At 40.2% G+C, this 24,161-nt stretch overlaps 2 protein-coding genes across 4 annotated transcripts; both read left to right on the forward strand.

Moving 5' to 3' along the window:
- Positions 1–7,934: 7,934 nt before the first annotated feature.
- Positions 7,935–17,691, forward strand: LOC119989153. Of its 3 annotated transcripts, none has more exons than XM_038834502.1 (4): positions 7,935–8,306; positions 14,834–15,684; positions 15,850–15,914; positions 17,021–17,691. In XM_038834502.1, exons 2-4 carry the CDS (start codon positions 15,295–15,297, stop codon positions 17,028–17,030), a joined length of 465 nt encoding a protein of 154 aa, XP_038690430.1. In that variant the 5' UTR covers positions 7,935–8,306; positions 14,834–15,294; the 3' UTR covers positions 17,031–17,691. The 3 variants fall into 3 exon arrangements, with proteins under 3 accessions (XP_038690430.1, XP_038690432.1, XP_038690431.1); XM_038834504.1 differs by having other exon boundaries at positions 14,834–15,472; positions 15,581–15,684; positions 15,850–17,691; XM_038834503.1 differs by having other exon boundaries at positions 7,936–8,306; positions 15,850–15,917.
- Positions 17,692–18,811: 1,120 nt separating this feature from the next.
- LOC119989951 (putative multidrug resistance protein) lies at positions 18,812–23,756 on the forward strand. The gene is made up of 7 exons (XM_038835731.1): positions 18,812–19,175; positions 19,254–19,308; positions 19,406–19,593; positions 19,916–20,373; positions 20,463–21,003; positions 21,111–23,068; positions 23,171–23,756. The coding sequence occupies exons 1-7, from the start codon at positions 18,993–18,995 to the stop codon at positions 23,544–23,546; spliced, it is 3,759 nt and encodes a 1,252-aa protein (XP_038691659.1). The 5' UTR covers positions 18,812–18,992; the 3' UTR covers positions 23,547–23,756.
- The last annotated feature ends 405 nt before the right edge of the window (positions 23,757–24,161 follow it).

Below are 24,161 nucleotides of genomic sequence, written 5' to 3' on the forward strand. Positions count from 1 at the left end.
CTGGTAAAAGGCCGACAAATGTGAAGATTTCTATGACCAAGTTGGAGAAAGTGCTTGAATTAGCACATGAGATATGGGGATAAGGATCAAGCTCTTCATATTGACTGGTTAGACTAAATAATCAAAATTACAGTAATGTTCAGTCTTGATTCTTTCCTTACTCATTTCTGTGATTTGAAGATGAATTTTCAATAGGCTTCTCTTTGGTAAATTGGAGATTCTTGTACTTACAGGAGGCTTAACATACATTGCTTTGTAGTTTGTAGAACTGTAATAAATATTGGTGATATGATATTTTGATGTCAGTAACTTTCAGTCTAGTTTAGAATTCAACAAGAATGTTCTCTTTTGATTGTTTTCTATGATTCGACATTGCTTCTCAGACCATGAACACGATGAATTAATGAAGCTCTTATTAACCGTGGAATATAGCGTACACTGAAGCTTTTTGTTCTGAAAGTCTTTTTAAACTTTTACTTTCATACTGATTCGTCTGCAAAAACACCCATCTGCATATGGCTGTGTGATTAAATGTTAATAGTAAAAGGATGTTGAGTTAGTAATGTAGGGATTTGTCCCTGCCATCGTCAAAATGAGCCTTTTTTGGTTTACGGGTTTTGGGGCTAAAGAATCACTTTCATAAAAGGTTTTAAGTTATGAGATGGAGATTATAGTTGAACATGAGCACCAATGAAACTATTGAATGCCATGGCCCCAGAAACCAACACATGGTGAACTCAGGTGGAATGTTGATGGGTCTTCTATGGGGAAGCCCGGACTTGCAGGTATTGGAGGCATACTTAGAGATGATACTGGTATGTTAACATATATTTTCTCATGCACTTCTGGAATTTGTGATTCAAATGAGGCAGAACTGAAACCTATAAATAGAGGCAATGGAGCTCTCAGCAAGCAAAATGGCATGTAGAAATGCTACCATTGTCCTAGAATCAAACTCCAGGAATGCTGTGTCATGGGTTAACTCCAGGTGTGCAATGGCATCCAAAATGCTTTTTCAAAGCATTACTCTATGAGGGTTAACCACATTCTGCTGGAAAGAAACTATCTAGCGGATATGCTAGCCAAGAAGGGGGTTGCCAAGAATCAGAACTATCTGCACTGGTTTATTTGATGGATTATGGATATATGGTAGCTTAGTGTTCATGATACTTTGTGCATAGCTTGTCACTGAAGGATCAAACATTACAAGTTGATCACTGAAAGATATCTTTAATGGTAAAAAAACACATAGGATCCATATCAACATGTTTAACGTTTTACGTTCAGTCAACGAGACACATCAACACGTTGATTGACCGCGACTCCACAAAAGCTGACCGTGAGACGTTTCGGATTTTTCAGTGACCAATTTGTAACCTTTGATTTTTCATTAACGGTAACAAAACACATAGGATCTATATCAACATGTTTAATATTTTTCGTTCGGTCAACAACACCATCAACGCGTTGATTGACCAAAACTCCACAGAAACTAACCGTGAAACATTTCGGTTATTTCAGTGATCAATTTGTAACGTTTGATCTTTCAATTACTGAGTTGTAACAGAACTATCTTCTAGTGGCCAAAAATAACATTTACTCAACTTTTCTTTAATTTTTTAGACCCACTTTATGTGGTCTTTTGAATTAATTTATGAACAAGCTCTGCAATTCCATAAACATCTCACAATTCATCAACAGTAGGGCCCATCTGTCCTGTCCAGCTAGGATTTGAGTAACTAACCTGGTGAGACCCACAGATTTTGGACGGTCAAGATTCGGGCTAGATTATTAACGGTAAAGTTTCCTTTTATATATAACGACTTATAACTACCAACTGAATCTGAATATCAGAATCCCATCACTGCCTGCTATAGTCTCTAAGTGGTTCTCTGAAAGAATGTCTCACAAAGAAGAAGACGAAATCATGGATGATGTTTCTCAGCCTGAAATTCCCACCATGAACATCCCTCTACAAGAAGCTGTATATGCTCTTATTGCTAATATGCAGAGAAACCACAATCTTTATCAGGTTTCCCATGGAGAATCCTCAAGAACAACTCTGCCACCAGTCGAAGACCCTGCCTTGTCAGAGAAGAAACGCTGGTTCGGTACTGATGAGGTTGTTCATTCCCAGGAGAATGAGAAAAAGAAGAAAGAAGATCACAAACCAATTAATGAACAAGACCCACTTGGCTTGATGTCACTTTCTGATGCAGATGATGATTCTGATCAGGAAAATGTGAGAAAGAAGCAAGAAGATCAGAAACTACGAATGGAACACAAGGAGAGGTATTCAGAGAAGGTGTCTTTTGACATGGAGGAACAGATTGGTTCCTTGACATGTTCAATGAATGCAATAGACCTCTCAGTGTTCGATTATCCTGACACTGACAGTGATGAACAAAAGGAATTTGATTACCAGGATAAAGATGAAAAATGGGTTTCTGATTATGCAAAGAATATATCAAAAATCGGGGCTGAAGACAATGATGATCCTGGTACTCCATTGAAGGAATTGACAGAGGAATGGAATCATTTGGATACTGAAATAGCAATCTTTGAGTGCATTCTTGTTTACAAGGCCAAGAAAATCAAGAACCCACTTTCTGATAACAGTGATTTGGCTGATCTTGTTAAAAATTGGCTTCATATCGACGTTCCTGTCGAAGAATTCCATGAATTGATGCAGTTTTTGAAGATGAAATATGCCAAGAGAGCAGGAAAAAGGGCTGTGAGAGTGCTGATTTGTAAGAATAACGTGGACAAAGTGCTTGAATTAGCACATGAAATCTGGGGATAAAAATCAAGCTCTCCAGATTGACTGGTTAGACTGAAGAATTAAAATTAGAGGATCCAAGGATATCAGTAACATTCAGCATCAGCTTGTATAAAATAGTGGCCGACTGCTCCAACCATCCGACAGAAGCCGATTGCTTCGTCCATAACAGGTGCCGATTGCACCATTGAACCAGAATCTCATCCAGAAATTATAAACAACTCATGGCTGAATCCGGTGCTCTTATAGTTCCACCTGTGGTGACGCCAACTCAAGAACCAACCTCTATTCCTTATGGGATCAAACTGAATGGCTCAAATTTCACTCTTTGGTCTCAGGTGGTTACTATGTTCGTTGCTGGACGAGGAAAGATGGAATATCTCAAAGGTACGACCTCGAAACCTACTGTTAGTGACTCTACATATAACAAATGGATGATGGAGGATGCTACTGTAAAAGGCTGGCTTATTGGCTCTATGGAGGCCGATATAATGAATCTCTTTATTCGTTTACCCACTGCGAATGATGTTTGGGATGCTGTGTCTCAAACATATTTTGAGGGTGCTGATAAATCTATTTTGTATGATCTGTCTCGAAAAGCTATGGCAACTAAGCAGGCAGGGCGACCTGTGGCTGCATACTATTCCGATCTTAAGGTTATTTGGCAGGGTGCTGATAAATTTATTCGTTTACCCACTGCGAATGATGTTTGGGATGTTGTGTCTCAAACATATTTTGAGGGTGCTGATAAATCTATTTTGTATGATCTGTCTCGAAAAGCTATGGCAACTAAGCAGGCAGGGCGACCTGTGGCTGCATACTATTCCGATCTTAAGGTTATTTGGCAGGAGCTTGATCATCGTCGTCCAATTACCTTTACTCAGCCAGATGTGATTAAGACTCGAATGGCTGAAATTGATGAAGATCGAGTCTATTCTTTTTTGGCTGGGCTTGATGATATATATGATTCTGTTCGGGGAGATATTCTTCGTACTAATCCTCTACCTGGACCTGATAATGCTTTCTCAACTGTGAGACGTGAAGAACTTCGCCGGAATACAATGATGTCTTCAGAAGTTCCTCAGATGGCTATGGCAGTTCGAAAATATGGAACTCCAACAAGTTCTTTGTCACTTTCAGTACCTACTGGTGGTAAATGTACTCATTGCGGCAGCACCAAACATATTGTAGATACTTGCTTCAAAAAGCATGGATATCCCGAGTGGTGGCAGGCTCACAAAGAGCGATTACAAGCTCGAAAAGGTGGTAAAGTTGCGTTATGCACCTCACCTACAGTCCCAATGGCACCGACTCCTTCTTCAATGGATACCATGGCTTCCACTACTCCAGTTGATATCACTCACTCTATAGTAGATCCTACTCTTCTCCAACAGTCAGGTAGTGTTGGTCTAGCCCTTCTTGCAACAAATTCTGAAAAAGATCCCGGTTGGATTCTTGACTCTGGTGCGACTAATCATATGACCTTTGATGCATCCTTATTACATGATGCTTGTTTACCAAATTGCTCTACTGTCACCAATGCCAATGGTGTTTCATATCCGGTTATGGGCGCTGGAAGGGTTAACTTAACTCCTTCATTATCCTTGGAGCACACTTTATTGATTCCTGCTCTTTCCAATAATCTTTTATCTGTGCCACAAGTTACTACACAACTAAATTGTTTAGTATTAATATATCCTACTTTTTGTTTCCTTCAGGATCTCTGCAGCGGGGAGATAATTGGGCGTGGTACTAAGAGAGAGGGATTATATTATGTGGAAGATGTTAGTATGGGACGATCTCTATCAGCAAAAGGGTCATCTAGGGCATCAGAAGATCAGATTCGGTTATGGCATCATCGTTTGGGTCATGTCTCCTTTGGTTACTTGAAATATTTATTTCCTACTTTATTTTCTACATGTGAACCTTCCAATTTTCAGTGTGATACATGTGTTTTGGCCAAGAGTCATCGTGCTACTTATTCTGATAGTTCTAATAAAAGAGTTGTGCCTTTTGCGTTGGTTCATTCGGATGTTTGGGGACCTGCCCCTGTTACTACTTCTACTGGCTTTAGATGGTTTGTATTATTTATTGATGATTGCACTCGTATGACTTGGCTTTACCTTATGCGTCATAAGAGTGATGTGGCTGCTTGCTTCCGCACGTTTCATACCATGATCAAAACACAATTCTCTGGTAATTTACAAGTTCTTCGATCTGATAATGGTGGTGAATTTGTAAATCAGGAGTTACAAGCTTATTTTCAGACTCATGGAATTTTGCATGAAACCACTTGTCCTTATACACCACAACAGAATGGTGTTGCTGAGCGCCGAAACAGACAAATTTTGGAGATTACAAGTGCTGCCCTTATTGGAGCCCACATGGCACCACGTTTTTGGGAAGAAGCTGTTACCACAGCTGTATATCTTTTGAATAGGGTACCCACTCGTGTTCTACAATTTCAGACACCACTTGATAAATTGGCATCCTATGTAACACTGCCATCGCACCTCACACTTCCTCCCCGGGTGTTTGGTTGTGTTGTGTTTGTACATTTACAGAAACATCTCCGCACGAAACTTGATCCTTGTGCCCTCAAGTGTGTATTTGTCGGTTATCATCCTTCACAAAAGGGTTACCGTTGTTTTCATCCTCCTACAAGTAAGTTCTATGTTACTATGGATGTCACCTTTTCTGAACATGAAATGTTTTTTTCTTCACCCAATTCCACGCTTCCGGGCCCGAGTGGTGATACTGTTGTTGAAGCTCCAAATTGGATGGAGTTGTTTCCTGATCCACTGTGTGTTGCCGATACTGTTGCTGAAGCTCCCTCTCTCTCATCTTCGCTAGTACCCACTCCCGATACTCCTCGTACAGATCCTCCTGAGGTAAGCATTGAGTCTGATGTTAATACTAACAATATTTGTGATAATACTTGTGTCTCGATTGAAACTGACAGATACGTACTCCCACCAAGAAGTACTCGTGGTGTTCCACCAGATAGATTTTCACCAGAGGTTGTGCGAAAAGTGAAATATCCTATTGCTCAGTATGCATCCACTCACCGACTGTCAAAGGAATGCCGAAGCTTTGTCAGTAATATGACTGTCATAGATATTCCTACTAAAGTGCAAGAGGCGTTGTTGGATCCAAAATGGGCAACTGCAATGACTGAGGAGATGACAGCACTTGAGAAAAATCAAACTTGGGAATTGGTGGAGTTGCCGAAAGGAAAAAAAGCTGTTGGTTGTAGGTGGGTGTACACCGTCAAGTGCAAGCCTGATGGTTCGGTTGATAGGTATAAAGCTAGGCTTGTGGCTAAAGGATTCACCCAGACGTATGGGGTTGATTATCAGGAAACGTTTGCTCCTGTTGCAAAAATTAATACGGTTCGAGTCCTAATATCCCTAGCTGTAAATTTTGATTGGCCTCTACAACAATATGATGTAAAAAATGCTTTTTTACATGGTGAGCTACAAGAAGAAGTTTATATGTCTCTGCCCCCAGGATACGAAGCTCCAGTTGATCAAAGTGTCGTGTGTAAACTGAAGAAAGCCTTATACGGGTTGAAACAATCTCCTCGAGCTTGGTTTGGTCGATTCCGACTTGCTATGAGAAGATTCGGCTATAAGCAAAGTAATGCAGATCACACTTTATTTTTGAAAAGAGTTGGTGATAAATTAACGGCTCTCATTATTTATGTTGACGACATGGTAGTAACAGGCAATGATTCTGAAGAAATGCGTAAACTGAGAGACTATTTGTCAACTGAATTTGATATGAAGGATTTGGGAGGATTAAAATATTTTTTGGGCATTGAAGTTGTTCGTTCTGAGCAAGGCATATTTTTGTCCCAACGAAAGTATGTGCTTGACTTATTAACAGAAACTGGTATGCTTGGATGTCAGCCAATTGGATCTCCTATGGAACAAAATCATGGATTGGAAGAGTCTTCGAATCAAACTTCAATAGACAAATTACGATATCAAAGGTTAGTTGGGCGTTTAATCTATTTGTCTCATACGAGGCCAGATATTGCATATGCGGTCAGTGTTGTGAGTAGATTTATGCACAATCCTGGTAAACAACATATGGATGCAGTTATTAGAATTCTGAGATATTTAAAATCTGCACCGGGAAAAGGCTTACTCTTTTCTAAGAATGGGCATGCAGACGTATGGGGCTATACCGACTCAGATTGGGCAGGTAAAGGAGACCGAAGAAGATCAACCACTGGGTATTTAACTTTTGTTGGAGGAAATCTGGTTACTTGGAGAAGTAAAAAGCAAAAAGTTGTCTCATTGTCTAGTGCAGAAGCCGAATACAGAGCAATGGTGAAAGGTATTTGTGAGTTGTTATGGCTCAAACGACTTATGGGGGAGCTGAGTTTGTCCATTAAAAGACCAATGAAATTGTATTGTGATAATCAGTCAGCAATTAAAATTGCTGAGAACCCAGTGCAACATGATCGGACTAAACATGTGGAAATTGATAGGAATTTCGTGTATGAAAAGCTAGAAGAAAAAATAATTGAAGTTCCGTATATGAAGACCGAAGATCAGTTGGCTGATATGTTAACCAAGGGAGTGTCAAATTCAGTGTTTGCTAATTCACTTGTCAAGCTGGGCATGTACGATGTCTATGCACCACCTTGAGGGGGAGTGTTGAATAGAGTCAAAGATTTACCCAAGATTTACTTTATTGATTGAAGACTTTATTGACAAACTCAATATTGATTGAAGACTTTCCTTAATTGAAGATTCGGCAATCAATATTGATTTGTCTAAGTTCATAATTGATGCCTCAATTGTTGACTTTGATAGTAACTTTGATAGAGATTGTAATTACGTAGATCATTGATTGTAAACCAATGTAATAGCTATATAGGTGTTTCCCACTTCAATAAAAGATTGATTGATTGCAAAATTAAGTAATATTAGATGCTTTTGCTGTTACGCCAATCTTAAATACAAAGTGATTTTCTGTCAAACCGTACTGTATACATTTGAATGTAGGACGAGCTTGGGTTTAGTTTAGGCTTAAAATCTCGGGTTAGGCCGGACCCGGACTGAGCATCTAGTTCGAGTGGGCGGGGCATAAATCTTTTGTAGTGTAAAGTTTGATGGTGTCCACCGAATTACTGAAAGAAAAGTGTGGACTGTCCTAGACGGAAAGTGTTACGAGTGAGGACGGACTTGTAGAAATACCAACACATAATTTCTTACCCTAAAACCCTTAAATCCTTTGCCTTCCCATTACAATAAAAAATTCCAGAAACGGAAATTAGCACTCGAGAGTTGAGACTCTGAATAAAGCGTGAAACAGAAAATCACCTATTCAATTCCCTATTCCAAAAATTCTTCAATTCCCATTCCGATTTCGTTACGGAAATTGACTTCTCACACTTCTATCTCATAAATCACCCACAAATGTTCTATCTTTCCATTCTCAGCGAGACACCCAGATTGGCGGCTGTGGAGGTCTCATGGGTACGGGTGGTCTCTGTTCCAATACTGAATTCCGGGTACAGTTTTGCTTCATGTGATTCAGCTTCATGGGTTTCATTCTCTGTGATTACTAGTCTTATTCTGTGTGTGGTATTATTTGTAATTCTGTTTCTTCATTATCGATTGCAAAACGCAGAGTCAATAGTGACCCACTCAAGAAATTGAAGGAATTCTGTGCTAAAATTGAAGTGTACCAAAAAGTCGATTTCGAACCAATGTGACCATCATGGCTTCATAGCTGTTTGATGTTTTTGGACTTGTTTCTGAAAATTCTAGGCAAGTTTTGCTTACAAACCAATTATTGCGGCTCCTTTTTTTTCTTTTTTTCTTTTGTAGTTGAAATGATAGGTAGTTTTGAATAACGGGTTCATAATTTTTGATTTTTCAATTATGATTTTAGCGGGCGCTGCTTCATTATGGGCGGGCCATGATTTTGTTACAGGACCTGAATTTGTATTGAAAGATTCTTGAAGAGAGGAATGTACATTGTGATGCAGTTAAGGACTTTTTGTTTGTGTGGGGGTTCCAAAGTCTTGGAAATTGAGCAAATTTCTGATATTCGTTTGAAGAATTTTCTAGTAGTCACAAAACTGTTGATAGGAGAAATTTTATTGAGGCGTTGTGTGCATCAATTCCTGCCTCAATGCGTGATACTTTGCATCTTCTGCATGTTTTGACTTAGCAGGAATAGATGACTTGCTGTTCAAATTAATTTCTTGAGTGGTGGAATTTGTACGATGTGGATAATTATTGTATAAATCTCTTTTCATTTAGTTATCAATAGTCAAGATTTTATGTCAAGTGGCTCACCAATTGAAGAAACAGGAAACTTTTGGTTTCCTAATAAACTTGAGGGAAATCTAAGGCAAATTGCCATTCTCACCCGCCATCAGCCTAATTTTTCACATTGATCTTCACATCCAACCGCTCCCAACTAACTTTCACAGTTGCGGTTTTCATACATTATTCTTATGTCGAGTGTCATTCCTAATGGTGCTTTGATAGACCACAACAGATTAATACAAATTATCACAGCAAAACAACAGAATATAACTTGTAAACCAGAGGAATGTGGCTATATTGATTGAAAGGGAAAAACAAGAGAAAGCTGTTACACAGGAAATGCAAAGATAAACCTAACTTTCGAGGAGTTAGGACCTCCAAAAGACAACACGTCCTACTCAATTCCAGACTATATACTCAGAGTCTGTTACCAACAGGATATGCCAATAAAAAGATTACATGTGTCTTCATCAAGGCCCTACGTTTGCTGCTCTCTGATGCCCTTGCCTTTTCGTTTATACCTGTGAACAATAAGTCTATCAATACCCTTCCCTAGGAGTTTAACCTTGTCCTCAAGGTTGAAGGTTGGAAATTGCTTCTGTATGTCTTCAGCCAACTCCCATGAGCTGTCACAGTCATCCAAGCTCTTCCACTTGACCAAAACTTCCCACTGACCAGTTAGGAGCCTTCTCACCTGCTTGATGTCTTCTGGGACAACTAATAATTCCAAATCCTCACTCAAGGTTGAGGGCAAAAGCTGAGTAGGGGTACCAGTAGCCAAGGATGGCTTGAGCTGGGAGACATGAAATGTAGAGTGGATTTTTGTCCCGGGTGGTAACTCCAAGCGATAAGCCACATCACCAATCCTTTCCAACACCGCAAAAGGACCATAATAACGAGGGCTGAGCTTGTGATATGGTCGCTTTGCTAGAGACTTAACTTTATACGGCTGGAGTCGTACATAAACAAGGTCTCCTGGGTTAAAACTCACCTCCCTGCGCCTTTTATCAGCATATTGCTTCATCCGATTCTGGGCCACAACCAAATTCTCCTTGAGCTGCTCCAGTATAGCATTACGATCTTGCAAAAGTAGGTTGACTTCGTCTATTCCTTATATATCACCAGAAAATTTCAGTAGTGCTGGAGGAACTTGCCCATATAGTGCTTGAAAGGGAGTCATACCGGCAGAAATATGGTAAGAAGTGTTATACCAAAATTCTGCCCACGCCACCCATTTTGGCCACTGCCGAGGGTGTTGACTTGTGAAACGTCTGAGATATTCCAACAAACAACGATTCACAACCTCCGATTGACCATCCGTTTGGGGATGGTATGCCGTAGACATTTTTAGAGTAGTACCGGACAGTTTAAATAATTCAGACCAGAAATGGCTCATAAAAACACTGTCACGATCAGATACAATTGACTGTGGAAACCCATGCAATCGGACCACCTCTTTAATGAAAAGGAGAGCCACCTCCATAGCTGAATAAGGATGTCCCAGAAGAAGAAAATGGGCATATTTTGTTAGCCTGTCCACCACCACCAAAATAGTATCCACCCCCTTAACTCGCGGTAGACCACCCAAGAAATCCATAGTAATGTCATTCCAAGCCGCAGTAGGCACTGGTAAAGGCTGCAAGAGTCCTTGGGGACTTAGAGTGGAATACTTGTGTGTTTGGCACACCGCACACTTAGCCACAAAATTCTTGATATCAGTCTGCATGCCTACCCAAAAGACCACACTGGAAAGTCTCTTAAACGTGCGAAAAAACCCGGAATGACCTCCTTGAGGAGTGGAGTGAAACTCTTGCATGAGAGCAGGAATACGAGTTGAGCTCCTAGGAATCACCAGACAACCATGATGGAAAAGAGAGCCTCCAATCAACGAATAGGGTGGTTTGCTATCTGGACTTAATATCAGAGATTGAACAATTCCTTTCAACTGAGCATCTTGCAAGACCTCATCCTGTAAATCCAGCAGAGTGGGGCATGAAACAATTGATAGCCCAGCCAATAACAAGGGCTTCTCGGTAGTACGCACCCCCGAGGAATTCTTGTCGGCTTCAATCTCAGAACTCTCCTCCCTTCTAGATAAAGCATCAGCGGCTTTGTTCTCTAGGCCAGGTCTATATTGTATCTCAAAGTCAAAACCAAGAAGTTTAGTAATCCACTTCTGCTGTCCTTCATGGATCACTCGCTGGTCCAGCAAAAAACGCAGGCTGCTCTGGTCGGTGCGCACAACAAATTTCCTCCCCAAGAGATAGTGCCTCCATTTGTGAGTGGCAAACACGATAGCCATGAGTTCACGCTCATAAACAGATTTGAGACGAGCGCGGGGAGACAAAACTTGGCTAAAGTAAGCAAGGGGATGGCCATCTTGCATCAAGACTGCCCCCAAACCACTCCCAGAAGCATCCGTTTCGACAATGAAGTCCTTAGAAAAATTAGGCAATGCTAAAACAGGGACCTCACACATTGCTTTCTTTAATTGGTCAAAAGCTGCCTGGGCCTCGTCGCCCCACAAGAAGGCATTTTTCTTTAGCAAAGCTGTCAAAGGAAGAGCAAGTGTACTATAGCCTTTCACAAACTTCCGATAGTAACCTGTGAGGCCAAGAAAACCTCTCAAAGATTTGATGGTGCTAGGAACTGGCCAGCTTATCATACTTTGAATCTTGGCAGGATCAGCCGAGACTCCCTTGGAAGATACTTGAGATTGGGCAAAAACACATTTCTTGACATTCACTACTAATTCATGTTGGCAGAGTATAGCAAATGCAATCTCCAAGTGCTGTAAGTGCAGAGAGAAATCCAAACTGAAGATTAGAATATCATCAAAAAATACTAAAATGAACTTACGAAGGTGCGGCTTAAAGATGGCATTCATCAATGATTGAAAGGTAGACGGAGCATTTGTTAAGCCAAACGGCATAACCAGAAATTCATAGTGACCCTCGTGTGTTCGAAACGCTGTTTTCTCAGTATCCTGATCTCGCACACGGATTTGGTGGTAATCAGATTTTAGGTCCAACTTCGTAAAAATCGTAGCTCCCTGCAACTCATCTAAAAGTTCATCAATAACTGGGATAGGAAATTTATCTGGTATAGTCAGCTTGTTTAAAGCCCTGTAATCAACACACATTCTCCATCCTCCGTCTTTCTTCTTTACCAACAAGACGGGACTAGAATAAGGACTATTACTGGGTTTAATTATCCCTGCTGCCAGCATTTCACGGACTAACTTCTCAATCTCAGTCTTTTGGTAATATGGATATCTGTAGGGTCTAATATTTGGCGGAGAAGCCCCTTCACGGAGAGCAATAGCGTGATCATGATGCCTTTTCACTGGTAAACCCTCCCTGGCAGTAAACACCGAAGGAAACCTCAATAATATGGTCCGTAACTCAGGTGGTAGCTCCAACGGAACTACACTTGCGTCATGAATAACCTAGGATTGAGGCTCTGGACACCCCACAGACTCTAGAATTTGACAGGCTCCAAACTCCACCAAAAACCCCAAATCTCCATTACGTACTGTCTTCAACATAGATTTGAGTGAAATCACGGTTTTGGACAACGCGGGATCACCCTGCCACACCACAGTCCGCCCTTCCTTGTTGAATTGCATGGTCAATTTCTTGTAATTCGTTGAAATGTCACCCAAAGATCGCAACCAGGCTATACCCAAAATTAGATCGGCACTCCCAAGATCAAAAACATGAAAGTGATCACTAAACTCCTGCCCTTGCACAACAAATTGAACTCCACGACAGTACCCGGCACCGGCAACGCAAACCCCATTGCCAACTTGGACCGTGAATTTCCGCTTGCTACACACCGGAATTGCTAACACCGAAACCACTTCGGGAGAAATAAAATTATGGGAAGCACCACTATCCACCAATATGATCACTTCTCGACCCTTAAGTAATCCACGCACCTTAAGTGTACTCTTGTTGGTCGACAAACCGAAAATGGAGTTCATCGAGAGCTGTAAGTTGTTATTCTCAGTAACGTCCGTTGGAATGGTTTCTTCAATCTGATTATCAGCGGGGTCCCCCCTTCCTCTTCATCGTCAGAGACAAGTAAAACCTGTAGTGCTCGATTCTTACAGCGATGGCCTGGATGGTATTTTTCGTCACAACGAAAACAAAGGCCGCGCTCACGCCGCCGCTGGGCTTCCGCATCAGAAAGGTGACGAACAGAATCCTTCTTCACTGCCAACAAAGGAGGGGTGATGGATTTGTTATCACGGTTGTCGGTCTTAGGTAATGGCGAAGATCGGGGTGACTCGGACGCTTTCACCAGAGGTGTGGTTGAACTGCTGCCACGACTTCCTCCGGATGACAAGAAACGTTAGGACTGGAAGGCTGTGGCTTGGGCCAAAGCTATGTTTCTATCCTCCACCCGCTGGGCCAACTCCATCAAGCCCATTAATGACAACGTTGGGCTCATTTTCACTTCAGCCCGAATAACATCTTTGAGCCCATTAACGAATATCCCAGCTAGCATTTCTTCACTAACATCTTTCAACGGCGCCGACAACTGTTCAAATCGTTCACGGTACTCTGCAACTGTGCCCTCCTGCCGCAACGCCACCAAGCACTCATACCCAGTACCCTCCTGAGAACTACGAAAGCGCTTCAACAAGGCCGAACGAAAACCCTGCCATGTAACAATAGGTGTTCGTGATTCCACCCATTGAAACCAACTCAGGGCCCGTCCCTCAAGGCAAACCACTGCAGCAGCGATGCGGTCATTTTCTGCCACCTGATTCACCGTGAAGTACCGCTTCGCTCGAAACAGCCACCCCGAAGGGTCATCGCCGGAAAATATGGGTAAATCCAGTTTCCTGTGGTTAAACTCCCACTCCCCTGCGAGGCGTGGTTCTGAAGAACTATCTGGTGGATGAGAGGACTCTCCACCCGCCTTGTCCTTACCTCTCGAAGAAGTATCGGAAACTTTCAAGAAATCACGCATCTCAGCCAAGTACAGCTTCATCGTTTCCATGTCCTCCTTCAAACCGCCAACGACAGTTTTCATCTCCCCCATGTCCTTCTCCAAAGCATCTGTTCTTCCTTCCATTTTCGCCTTGGCCATACCAGTACCGTCACTGCTCCGATACCAATGATAGACCACAACAGATTAATACAAATTATCACAGCAAAACAACAGAATATAACTTGTAAACCAGAGGAATGTGGCTATATTGATTGAAAGGGAAAAACAAGAGAAAGCTGTTACACAGGAAATGCAAAGATAAACCTAACTTTCGAGGAGTTAGGACCTCCAAAAGACAACACGTCCTACTCAATTCCAGAATACCACTACCACTACTGCTACCAGACTATATACTCAGAGTCTGTTACCAACAGGACATGCCAATAAAAAGATTACATGTGTCTTCATCAAGGCCCTACACTTGCTGCTCTCTGATGCCCTTGCCTTTTCGTTTATACCTGTGAACAATAAGTCTATCATGCTTCCATAATCCCTTGTTAACTAGATTATTATCATATGTTTATGGCTTTATGCAAGGATGCATCAATAGGTTTCTTTTTTTCTTTTTGTATGGTGAGTAATTTCTCCTTTTCATGACTACCCAATACTCATCATGTCAAATATCATCTTAATTATTTTTCCTTGCAGCATTAGCCACTGTGATTTTGAATGTCTTCAATTGTTCTCCTTTTTTTTTTTTTTTTGCATGATGTGGTCTATATATAATAAGTAATTATTTTTCTTCATGCTTACATTGTAGAATAAGGAAAAACATACCTGGAGCTCATGCTCCCCCAGTGGAGGCATGATCCAAAAAACACAGATATAAGCAGTCTATGATCACGGTGCAAAGTGGCTGTTTCCTTTTGTTTGAAATGGTGACACCAATGCACTATGTTCACATTGTGGGATAAGGGAAAGATGTTCTCAATATATGCCTGGTCATTAAGCATAAATCTGAAATCTCTGTGAAGGTGTGTTGGCCATGCTCTATGACATATTGTTTCTTTGATATAAATCTCAAAAACTAATTAAAAAAGCAGTGAAATTTCATTTTGAGACAAGAAAGAAGCAAAATTATGTAGCTCTATTGATAGCCAATCAGTTAGAAATTTGGACCTCCGCCTGTTGCATTATCAGTTGCCTCTCCAACATATCGTCTGATCCTCGCCACTCGCTTTTCCTTTTGCACCCCAAATTTTTCTGGTTCTAATTGTGTATATGTCAATGGAGAAGATTTTTGGTTCGCTGCTTTGGAAAGGCTGGAGAATTTTAGAACAATTAGCCCCTGCAGAGGTCACTGAGCACTCATATTTAATTGAGCTTGAAGGCTGTTTATCCCTTGTTGCTATGGACGACGAAGATGTAACTGTTGATATATGGATTTTAAGAAACTTCGGTGAGTCTAATTGGGAAAAGAGGAGCAGTGGCATTGTTCCATTTTCAAATTATGAATGTCTTTCCTCTGTGGCTTCTTGGAATAGTGAAAAAATATTCATCACTTCAGAGCACTACTTTATCTTACATAAGACTTGGGGGGAGCTTGATCTTGCTGAGAATTTTGGCTGGAATACTTCGGTTGTGTTTACGTATACAGAAAGCTTCTCCAATGTAAGTCGAGTATTCTTTTTTTATGATTATATTTTACATTTTAATTCATGGACATTGTGTCTATCTAGTTATATGTATGTTTGTTTCATCTCCAGACAGTTTACTTATATGATTGTGTTTCTGGTTATGCATTTTTTACTTCTGATGATCAATATAACTTAACAGGCCGTGGTCACTTGGATCCAAAGCATAGGACAAGTTTGGTCAATGAAGGAGAAGATGATCTTTTCGTGGTTGCAATCAATTACCTCTCATGTTTTCCTTCTGTTTGCTAATTTTTCTTTCCAAATTTCTTATACCATTTTTTATTGTGAACAACAAGGGTGGTAGAGATGAAAATTTGACAGTGATTCAGGGTTTACATGTGTGGTAGAGATGAAAGTTAGACAGTGATATGCACTATTTGTCTTTGCTTACCTAACCATGAGGAGTTGCTCATTATTGTGAACTTTTGATGAATGGTGGTGTCTGCGTTGATTTGTCTTTGTGCTGTTTTGAATTGTGATTCTGCAGTTTATTGATGCAAGATAAAAAAAAAATGGTTCTTCTCATAAGAGATTATTACAAAGGTGAATGTGATGTAAAACTATTTGCATAATAGGAGACTACTGCCTGAAACAGGCTCATCTTTTTTACCCCCTATGTTCTATGCATGCTGGCTGTTACGAAGAAATGACAGATATGATAATTGATGTCTTATTATCTATGCTTGAAGCCTTGAATGGTTTCCTGTGGAAAATATACTAGCTGTTGAATCATTATGCTCTGAGATCATGCAGCTGTCTGCATTTACTTTGCATTAGACATTAAACTCACTCAATTATTTTAGTCGTGGGACCAAAGAAGAAATAGGATTTCATGTATGACTTTTGGAGTGCTAAATTTAGAAAGAAGAAGAAGAAGAAAGTCTTGAAGTTTGCTGAATAATGTCCGTCGCTTGTGTGGGGCAAGAAAGGTTTAGCATACTGTGCTATAACTCTTTATTTGTAGGACCGAAGATAGAAATCGGGAGTTCTTTGATGGCTTTCAGAGTATTAAATTCAAAAAGAAGAAGAATAAAGAAGGTCTGATATTGGTTGAATGTTTTTGGTTGCTTCTGTGTGTGGGAAGCAAGAAAAGTCGATATTGGCTGAATATGCTGTGTTTTTGCGTGCATGACGTAAAACCATTTTTTTTAAGGCATTGTTGTCATCTTGCTTTGCGATATTTAAGCTTGTCTGATTCATAGTTTTCATTCGTGTTGACAGAGATATATTCTTTGTTTTCTTTCAATGATTGATTAACACAGCTGTTTCAACATTTTTTTTTTCCTGATATTGAGTAATTTTCCTTGTAGAAGCAAGTGAATTTGGCAGCCCGTTGGGATTGGCTTTTCTGTTGTTCTGCATGCGCTTCTAGTGACAGACTGCGAGTCCAATCATTCATCCTATGACCTATCAATAAAGCAGGAGGTTTTTTTTTCTCCCTTCTGTAGGAACTGCATCTCATGGAAAAAAATTGCTGTATTTCTGTTACACTCATTTGTTGTGGTCATTAGAAGGATAATAAAGTTTAAATGTTTTCTATCTTCGTAGTAGGGATCCGTGGGTGACCAGTGGACCATTTTGGTGCAATAATTTTTTTAGAAAAATCATAAATGCGTAGTATTTTGCATAACAAATCTAACGATATTTTGTTTGTTCGAACAAAAATCAAATTTATCGCGAACGAAATATTGAATATTTTGAGTTTATATCTGACAGTTAGAATTGCCATGATTGACCACGATGAATTGGATTTTTGTTTCGAACAACAAATATATCGTTGGATTCGTTATGCTAAATACACACATTTATGATTTTTCCAAAACATTTTGGTGCACCGGTCATAGTTATGCACAGGTCCACCCCCCCAATCTTTGTGGTGACCGTAATATGGGGTGTGTTGATCTTTTATCTTTTGCTTGTACTAAAATTGATAAAGAAATGTGATAATTTCACCCAGGGAATTGGGTCATTGGGTTGAAAACTAGTTTGGTGACACTTGGTATTGAAGTGTGGCCTGAATGATTCATGAATTTTAACATATGTGATAACTTTACTGGGTAGGTTTTTTGGGGGGGTAATATGAAAGCGACTCCATAAGTGTGGTCTGCTCTTGCAGAGACGCCCATTTCGTGTCGTAAATCATCTTTTGTGTTTAAGCTTAAAGAGTTGTATATGCAAGCAGACCAAAATTCTATTTGTTGTGTGTGTTTGACAGTTTGTGTGAGAAACTTACACTAAAGAAGTTAAAGCTGGAGTTTGCAGAGCAGGTTGGTCTTATTTCTTATCTTTATACTAAGAAAAGATGTATTGGGTGCATATAATTGTTGGGATCATAAGAAACATCTCTAGACCTTCTGTTGATGCATAATTAGTTTTGTTAGTATTGAAAAGTCTGCACCAAGGCAAGATGCTGCTCTGTAGGTTCTCTTGTTTACAAATGCTAATCGTCTTTGAATAATTCTCCAAGTAAAGATGCCTCCTGTTGGACTGATCTGTAAAAAGTGAAAATGATCAGGAGACGTATATGTGTCGCAAGCCGGTTGGAGCACGGCCTCATTATCTGGACAGGGACTGCAACAGATGGGCAGAAATGTGATTGAAAGATTCAAAGAATCATTAATGCCAGTACGCAACAGACATGGTACTAAGCAAATACCTAAGGATCATCAAATTTGAGCCAAAGATGTCCAAGACTGAAATCTCACATCCTTCTTGTATAACCCTACCACAGTGGTTTATAAGTAAAATTCAACTCCTCTCACATTAAAGACGCGTTTTTTGAGCTTAAGAACTAATGGTGGAGGCCTATGAAGAACAAATTTGTGCATATCCATTGCCTAGTGTGGACAATGTTTTCAAACAACATGAGTTTGGGCTGAGAATTTCAACAAAAGATGATTCCGAGACAGTATTCGGCTTTAATGTATACAAATAAAACAGAAACAACAAGATTACATGCTTGAAAAGTTTTAGAGAAAACAATAATGCATAAGTATCATCAGATGAGGCTCACTGTCAATAACAATCAATTAATAAAGTAATGAATTACAAGGCATGTACCATCAAGAGATTTTCAATACTGGTTGGGATTACAGAAACCAACAAACGTTACGTTACCATATATATAATTCTGGCCGGCTTGATTAAAAAACAAAATTTTAATGAATTCCAAGCAATGACATAGAAGATGTAACAGTCTGCAACATTCTGTGATATAAAAAGCACACAACTTTTTCAAAATGAAGAAGTAATCTCTCCTGAAAGGGAGCATAGAAGAGTACCATGGGGGGTAAAGATAGCATGTTTCGATACGCAGACGGCAAGGACAAGTTGTTGATGGTGTTAGGGACCTTAGGCAGCGTTGGAGATGGAATGCAGTACCCTATTACCATGTTTGTTCTTAGCCATCTGATCAATGACTTTGGAAAACCTGGTAGCGGTTTGTCTAATGATATTGTTGACAAGGTAAACGATTTCTCGAGCTCGCTTTTATAGCAGAAGTATCATGGAGTTTTGAGTTACTGATTACTTAATGTACTGCAGTATGCACTGAGGCTGCTCTATGTTGCATTTGGAGTTGGTTTTTCAGCATTTGTTGGTAAGTTCCTCTGTAAAAGAACATAGATATCTTCTTCTTTTTTCCGCATTAACTAGAACTTAGTGTTATGTACTTTTGGTTGCTTTGTGATTTGCAGGAGGATTTTGTTGGACAAGAACAGCAGAAAGACAGACATCTCGGATGAGAATGGAATACCTGAAATCGGTCCTCAGGCAAGAAGTCGGTTTCTTTGACACCCAAGAAACTGGATCTTCCACTACCTTTCAAGTTGTATCAACAATCTCCAACGATTCCAACTCGATCCAAGTTGCTATATGTGATAAGGTCTGGTTATAACTTGATTCAGTAAACCGTATTAGTTTAATCGCGTAGTTTATATTCTCAAGCCCCCAAGATTATGAAAGCCTATATCAGAACCACATACACCTAGCTAAGAATCATTAAGGAAAAAGAATTTGTAGAATTCTTACAACTAGGGAGCTTCTATCTCAATAAATCCATTAAAATGTCCCGGATTACCTTATTTAGGATTTCTATGACGATGACCTGAAAGGCTGAAACAAAACAGCATGTAAGTATTGCTTTGAAAGGATTCTGTTTATTCGACACCTTTTGATATCCAAATTTTATTGTTTCATTTATGCAGATACCAAACTGCATTACATTCTTGTCAACCTTTTTCTTCTGCCTCGTAGTTGCCTTCGTGCTGTCATGGAAACTAGCATTGGCAGCTATTCCATTGTCGATAATGTTCATCATTCCATGCCTTGTATTCGGGAAGTTCATGATGGATGTGGTGATGAAGACTATTGAATCTTATGCTGTCGCCGGTGGGATTGCAGAACAAGCCATTTCTTCGATAAGAACTGTATATTCATATGTTGGGGAGCGCCAAACACTCAAAAAGTTCAGCAATGCACTCGAGAAGACTTTGGAGTTGGGAATAAAACAAGGATTCGCGAAAGGCTTGATGATGGGGAGTATGGGAATAATGTATGTTGGTTGGGCCTTTCAGGCTTTTGTTGGGACTTACTTGGTCACTGAAAAGGGAGAAAAGGGTGGCAACATCTTTGTTGCCGGAATCAATGTCATCATGGGAGGACTGTGAGTATTCTGACTCTTTTTCTATGGTTAGACTCGAGAACTCGACCTTAATACTCTTAGAGCTCATGGTTTCAGGTTCTGTGTTGCAGGAGTGTATTGGGTGCACTTCCGAATCTAACTGCTATAACAGAAGCAATGGTTGCTGCAACCAAGATTTTCGAAATGATTGATCGAGTACCGGCAATAGATTCTGATGATAAAAAGGGAAAGGCTTTATCCTATGTAAGAGGAGAAATTGAATTCAAAGACATCTACTTCATCTATCCGTCGAGACCTGATACGCCAATCTTACAAGGGTTGAATCTTAGAATTCCGGCAGGTAAGACTGTCGGTCTCGTTGGGGGGAGTGGCTCCGGAAAATCCACAACCATTGCATTACTCCAACGATTCTACGACCCTGTTGAAGGAGAAATTTTATTGGATGGACATAAGATAAGGAAACTTCAGCTAAAATGGCTGAGATCACATATGGGTCTAGTCAGTCAAGAACCAGTCCTCTTTGCGACGACTATAAAAGAAAACATAATGTTTGGGAAGGAAGGAGCTACAATGGATGAAGTGGAAGCTGCTGCAAAGGCTGCAAATGCACATGAATTCATCACTAAGTTACCCGAGGGATACGACACTAATGTAAGCTTAGTCTTATAATGAAGTTCAAAAAATCAAAAGTATAGTTTGTTCTGTTTCTTCTGTTCAAAAAATCAAAAGCATAATATTGAATTCTGTGGATTCCCCAGGTTGGCCAATTTGGTTTTCAAATGTCAGGAGGGCAAAAGCAGCGGATCGCCATTGCAAGGTCTCTGATAAGGGACCCAAAAATATTGTTACTTGATGAAGCCACTAGTGCATTGGATGCACAGTCTGAAAGAATGGTTCAGGAAGCAATTGATAAGGCATCTAGAGGGAGGACAACAATCACCATTGCACACCGCCTTTCCACTATCCGAGCAGCGCATCTGATTGTAGTTTTCAAAGCTGGAAGAGTAATTGAATCAGGTTCTCATAATGAACTAATGGAGATAAATGACGAAGAGGGCGGAGAGTACTTCCGGATGGTGCAATTGCAGCAGACGGCATTGCAAAATGAAGCATCCAGTGATTCCAATCCTACAATGGACACAAGAAGTTTCTATAAGATGTTTGTGGCACCGAGCCCGTTGAGTGTGAGGTCCAGCGCTCCAAGCACACCAACATTTAACCCGTTTAGCCCCGCGCTCTCTATGGGAACCCCGTATTCATATTCAATCCAAACTGATCCCAGAGATCTAAGTGAAGAAGATTACTTAGAGAAGCTAAATCAACCTTCTCCTTCACAGTGGCGTTTGCTTAAGATGAATGCACCTGAATGGCGAAGAGGCTTGATTGGATGCTTGGCTGCAATAGGCTCTGGTGCAGTCCAACCAATAAATGCTTACTGTGTAGGATCACTTATATCGATTTACTTTCGTACTGACAAGTCCGAGATCAAGCACAAATCCAGAATCTTGTCTCTAGTGTTCTTAGGGATTGCTGTGCTCAACTTCACCACCAGTCTTCTCCAGCATTACAATTTTGCAGTTATGGGAGAAAGGATGACCAAAAGGATTAGGGAGAAACTGCTTCAAAACCTTCTGACTTTTGAGATAGGATGGTTCGATGATGAGGAGAACACAAGTGCATCCATTTGTGCAAGGTTAGCAACAGAAGCTAACATTGTCCGGTCCCTCGTTGGGGATCGTATGTCATTGCTGGCTCAAGCAATCTTTGGTTCTATTTTCGCCTATGCACTCGGACTCGTACTTTCATGGAGGCTAGCACTTGTGATGATTGCAGTGCAACCATTAGTTGTTGGGAGCTATTTCTCAAGAAGTGTACTGATGAAAAGTATGGCAGTAAAAGCACAAAAAGCACAAAAGGAAGGAAGCCAACTAGCTAGTGAAGCTGTCATCAACCATAGAACTATAACCGCCTTCTCTTCCCAGAAACGAATCCTGGGGCTCTTCCGAGCCACGTTGAGAGGTCCTAAAGAGGAGAGTGTAAGGCACTCTTGGTTGTCAGGTTTTGGTCTCTTTAGCTCCCAATTTTTAGCCACAGCATTTACAGCACTTGCTTTCTGGTATGGGGGGAGGCTCTTAATAAAAAGGTTGATTACTCCGGAGCATCTATTCCAGGCATTTTTGATATTATTGTTCACTGCTTATGTCATTGCAGAAGCTGGAAGCATGACCAATGATATATCTAAAGGAAGCAACGCCATTCGATCAGTTTTTGCAATTCTAGACAGAAAGAGTGAGATTGATCCATACCAGTCATATGGACAAGACAAGAAAGAAACAATAAAGGGTCGCGTGGATCTCAGAAATGTCTTCTTTGCATATCCAGCTAGACCTGATCAAATGATCTTTAGGGGCCTAAACCTTAAAATTGATGCAGGGAAGACAGTAGCCTTGGTAGGGCAGAGTGGTTCAGGCAAATCTACCATTATTGGACTTATAGAGCGGTTTTATGATCCGTTAAATGGGGTTGTATTCATTGATGAAAAGGATGTAAAGAGCTATAATTTGAGAATGCTGAGGTCTCAGATTGCATTGGTCAGTCAAGAGCCAACCCTTTTTGCAGGAACCATCCGCGAAAACATCGCATATGGTAAAGAGAATGCTAAAGAATCAGAGATAAAGAAGGCTGCAGTAATCGCAAATGCTCATGAGTTCATAAGGTATGAACATGAACACTTAAATTGCTGAAACATTCAACTTTTCAGTTATGTTTCCTACTAGCAAACTCTTGTTAATGATTTTGTATTTTTGTTCAATTGCAGTGGAATGAAAGACGGGTACGACACAAACTGTGGAGAGAGAGGAGTTCAGCTATCTGGAGGTCAGAAGCAAAGAGTCGCACTTGCTCGTGCGATACTGAAGAACCCATCAATCCTCCTACTGGATGAGGCCACCAGTGCACTTGACAGTGTATCTGAAAGCTTAGTTCAAGAGGCACTTGAGAAGATGATGATTGGCAGGACATGTATCATTGTTGCTCACCGGTTATCAACGATTCAGAAATCCAACTCTATTGCTGTTATCAAGAATGGAAAAGTTGCGGAACAAGGTTCACATAATGAGCTGATTTCCTTGGGCAATAATGGAGCTTATTACTCTCTGATAAAGCTGCAGAGTGGCAACTCCTCTTATCGGTAAACTATAGATGTTGGGGATTGAAATTTGTGTTGCATTGTAAGATTGATCATCTAGTTTTCTGTAGATAGGCAAGGGAATGATATGAAGATGTTATCTTTCTTTCTTTTTTAAGAATACTCAACGATCTCTTCATAAGAGTTATAGCTGTACTTTTTGTCATAAGCTAATTAATTGATTATCTTAATCATTGAATGCATTCAAGCTTATTGAGATTTCTATGTTTATATTTTTTTATCTTCAGTAAATTCAGCTATGTAACTGGGCCATTTTAAGTAAGTTAGCAAGATTAATTCACAGTATACTTCAGGAAAATGCAGTTTGACATCTCAAAAGTTTCCTGCACTATTGCAGAAATTGCATTCTATGTTTATGCAGAAAGAGATGTGTCGATGTTTTTCGAGACTTCACGGAAAGAGTTTGACAACTGCAGTGAAATTGCAAAGAAAAAGCAGCTATCTTTAGTGTTCAACATCAGTCCATTCAGTGAAGTAAGAAATTTCAGATTAAATTCCCTCTTGTAAAGTTACATGGCCATATTAGTCTTCCTTTCACATTGTGATATCCTGATACTCTTTTGTGTTTTTTTCTTTTCTTCATGTGTTGTGTTTATCAAAC

This window comes from Tripterygium wilfordii, chromosome 21 (genome assembly GCF_013401445.1).
Source record: "Tripterygium wilfordii isolate XIE 37 chromosome 21, ASM1340144v1, whole genome shotgun sequence".
Classification (NCBI taxonomy): domain Eukaryota; kingdom Viridiplantae; phylum Streptophyta; class Magnoliopsida; order Celastrales; family Celastraceae; genus Tripterygium; species Tripterygium wilfordii.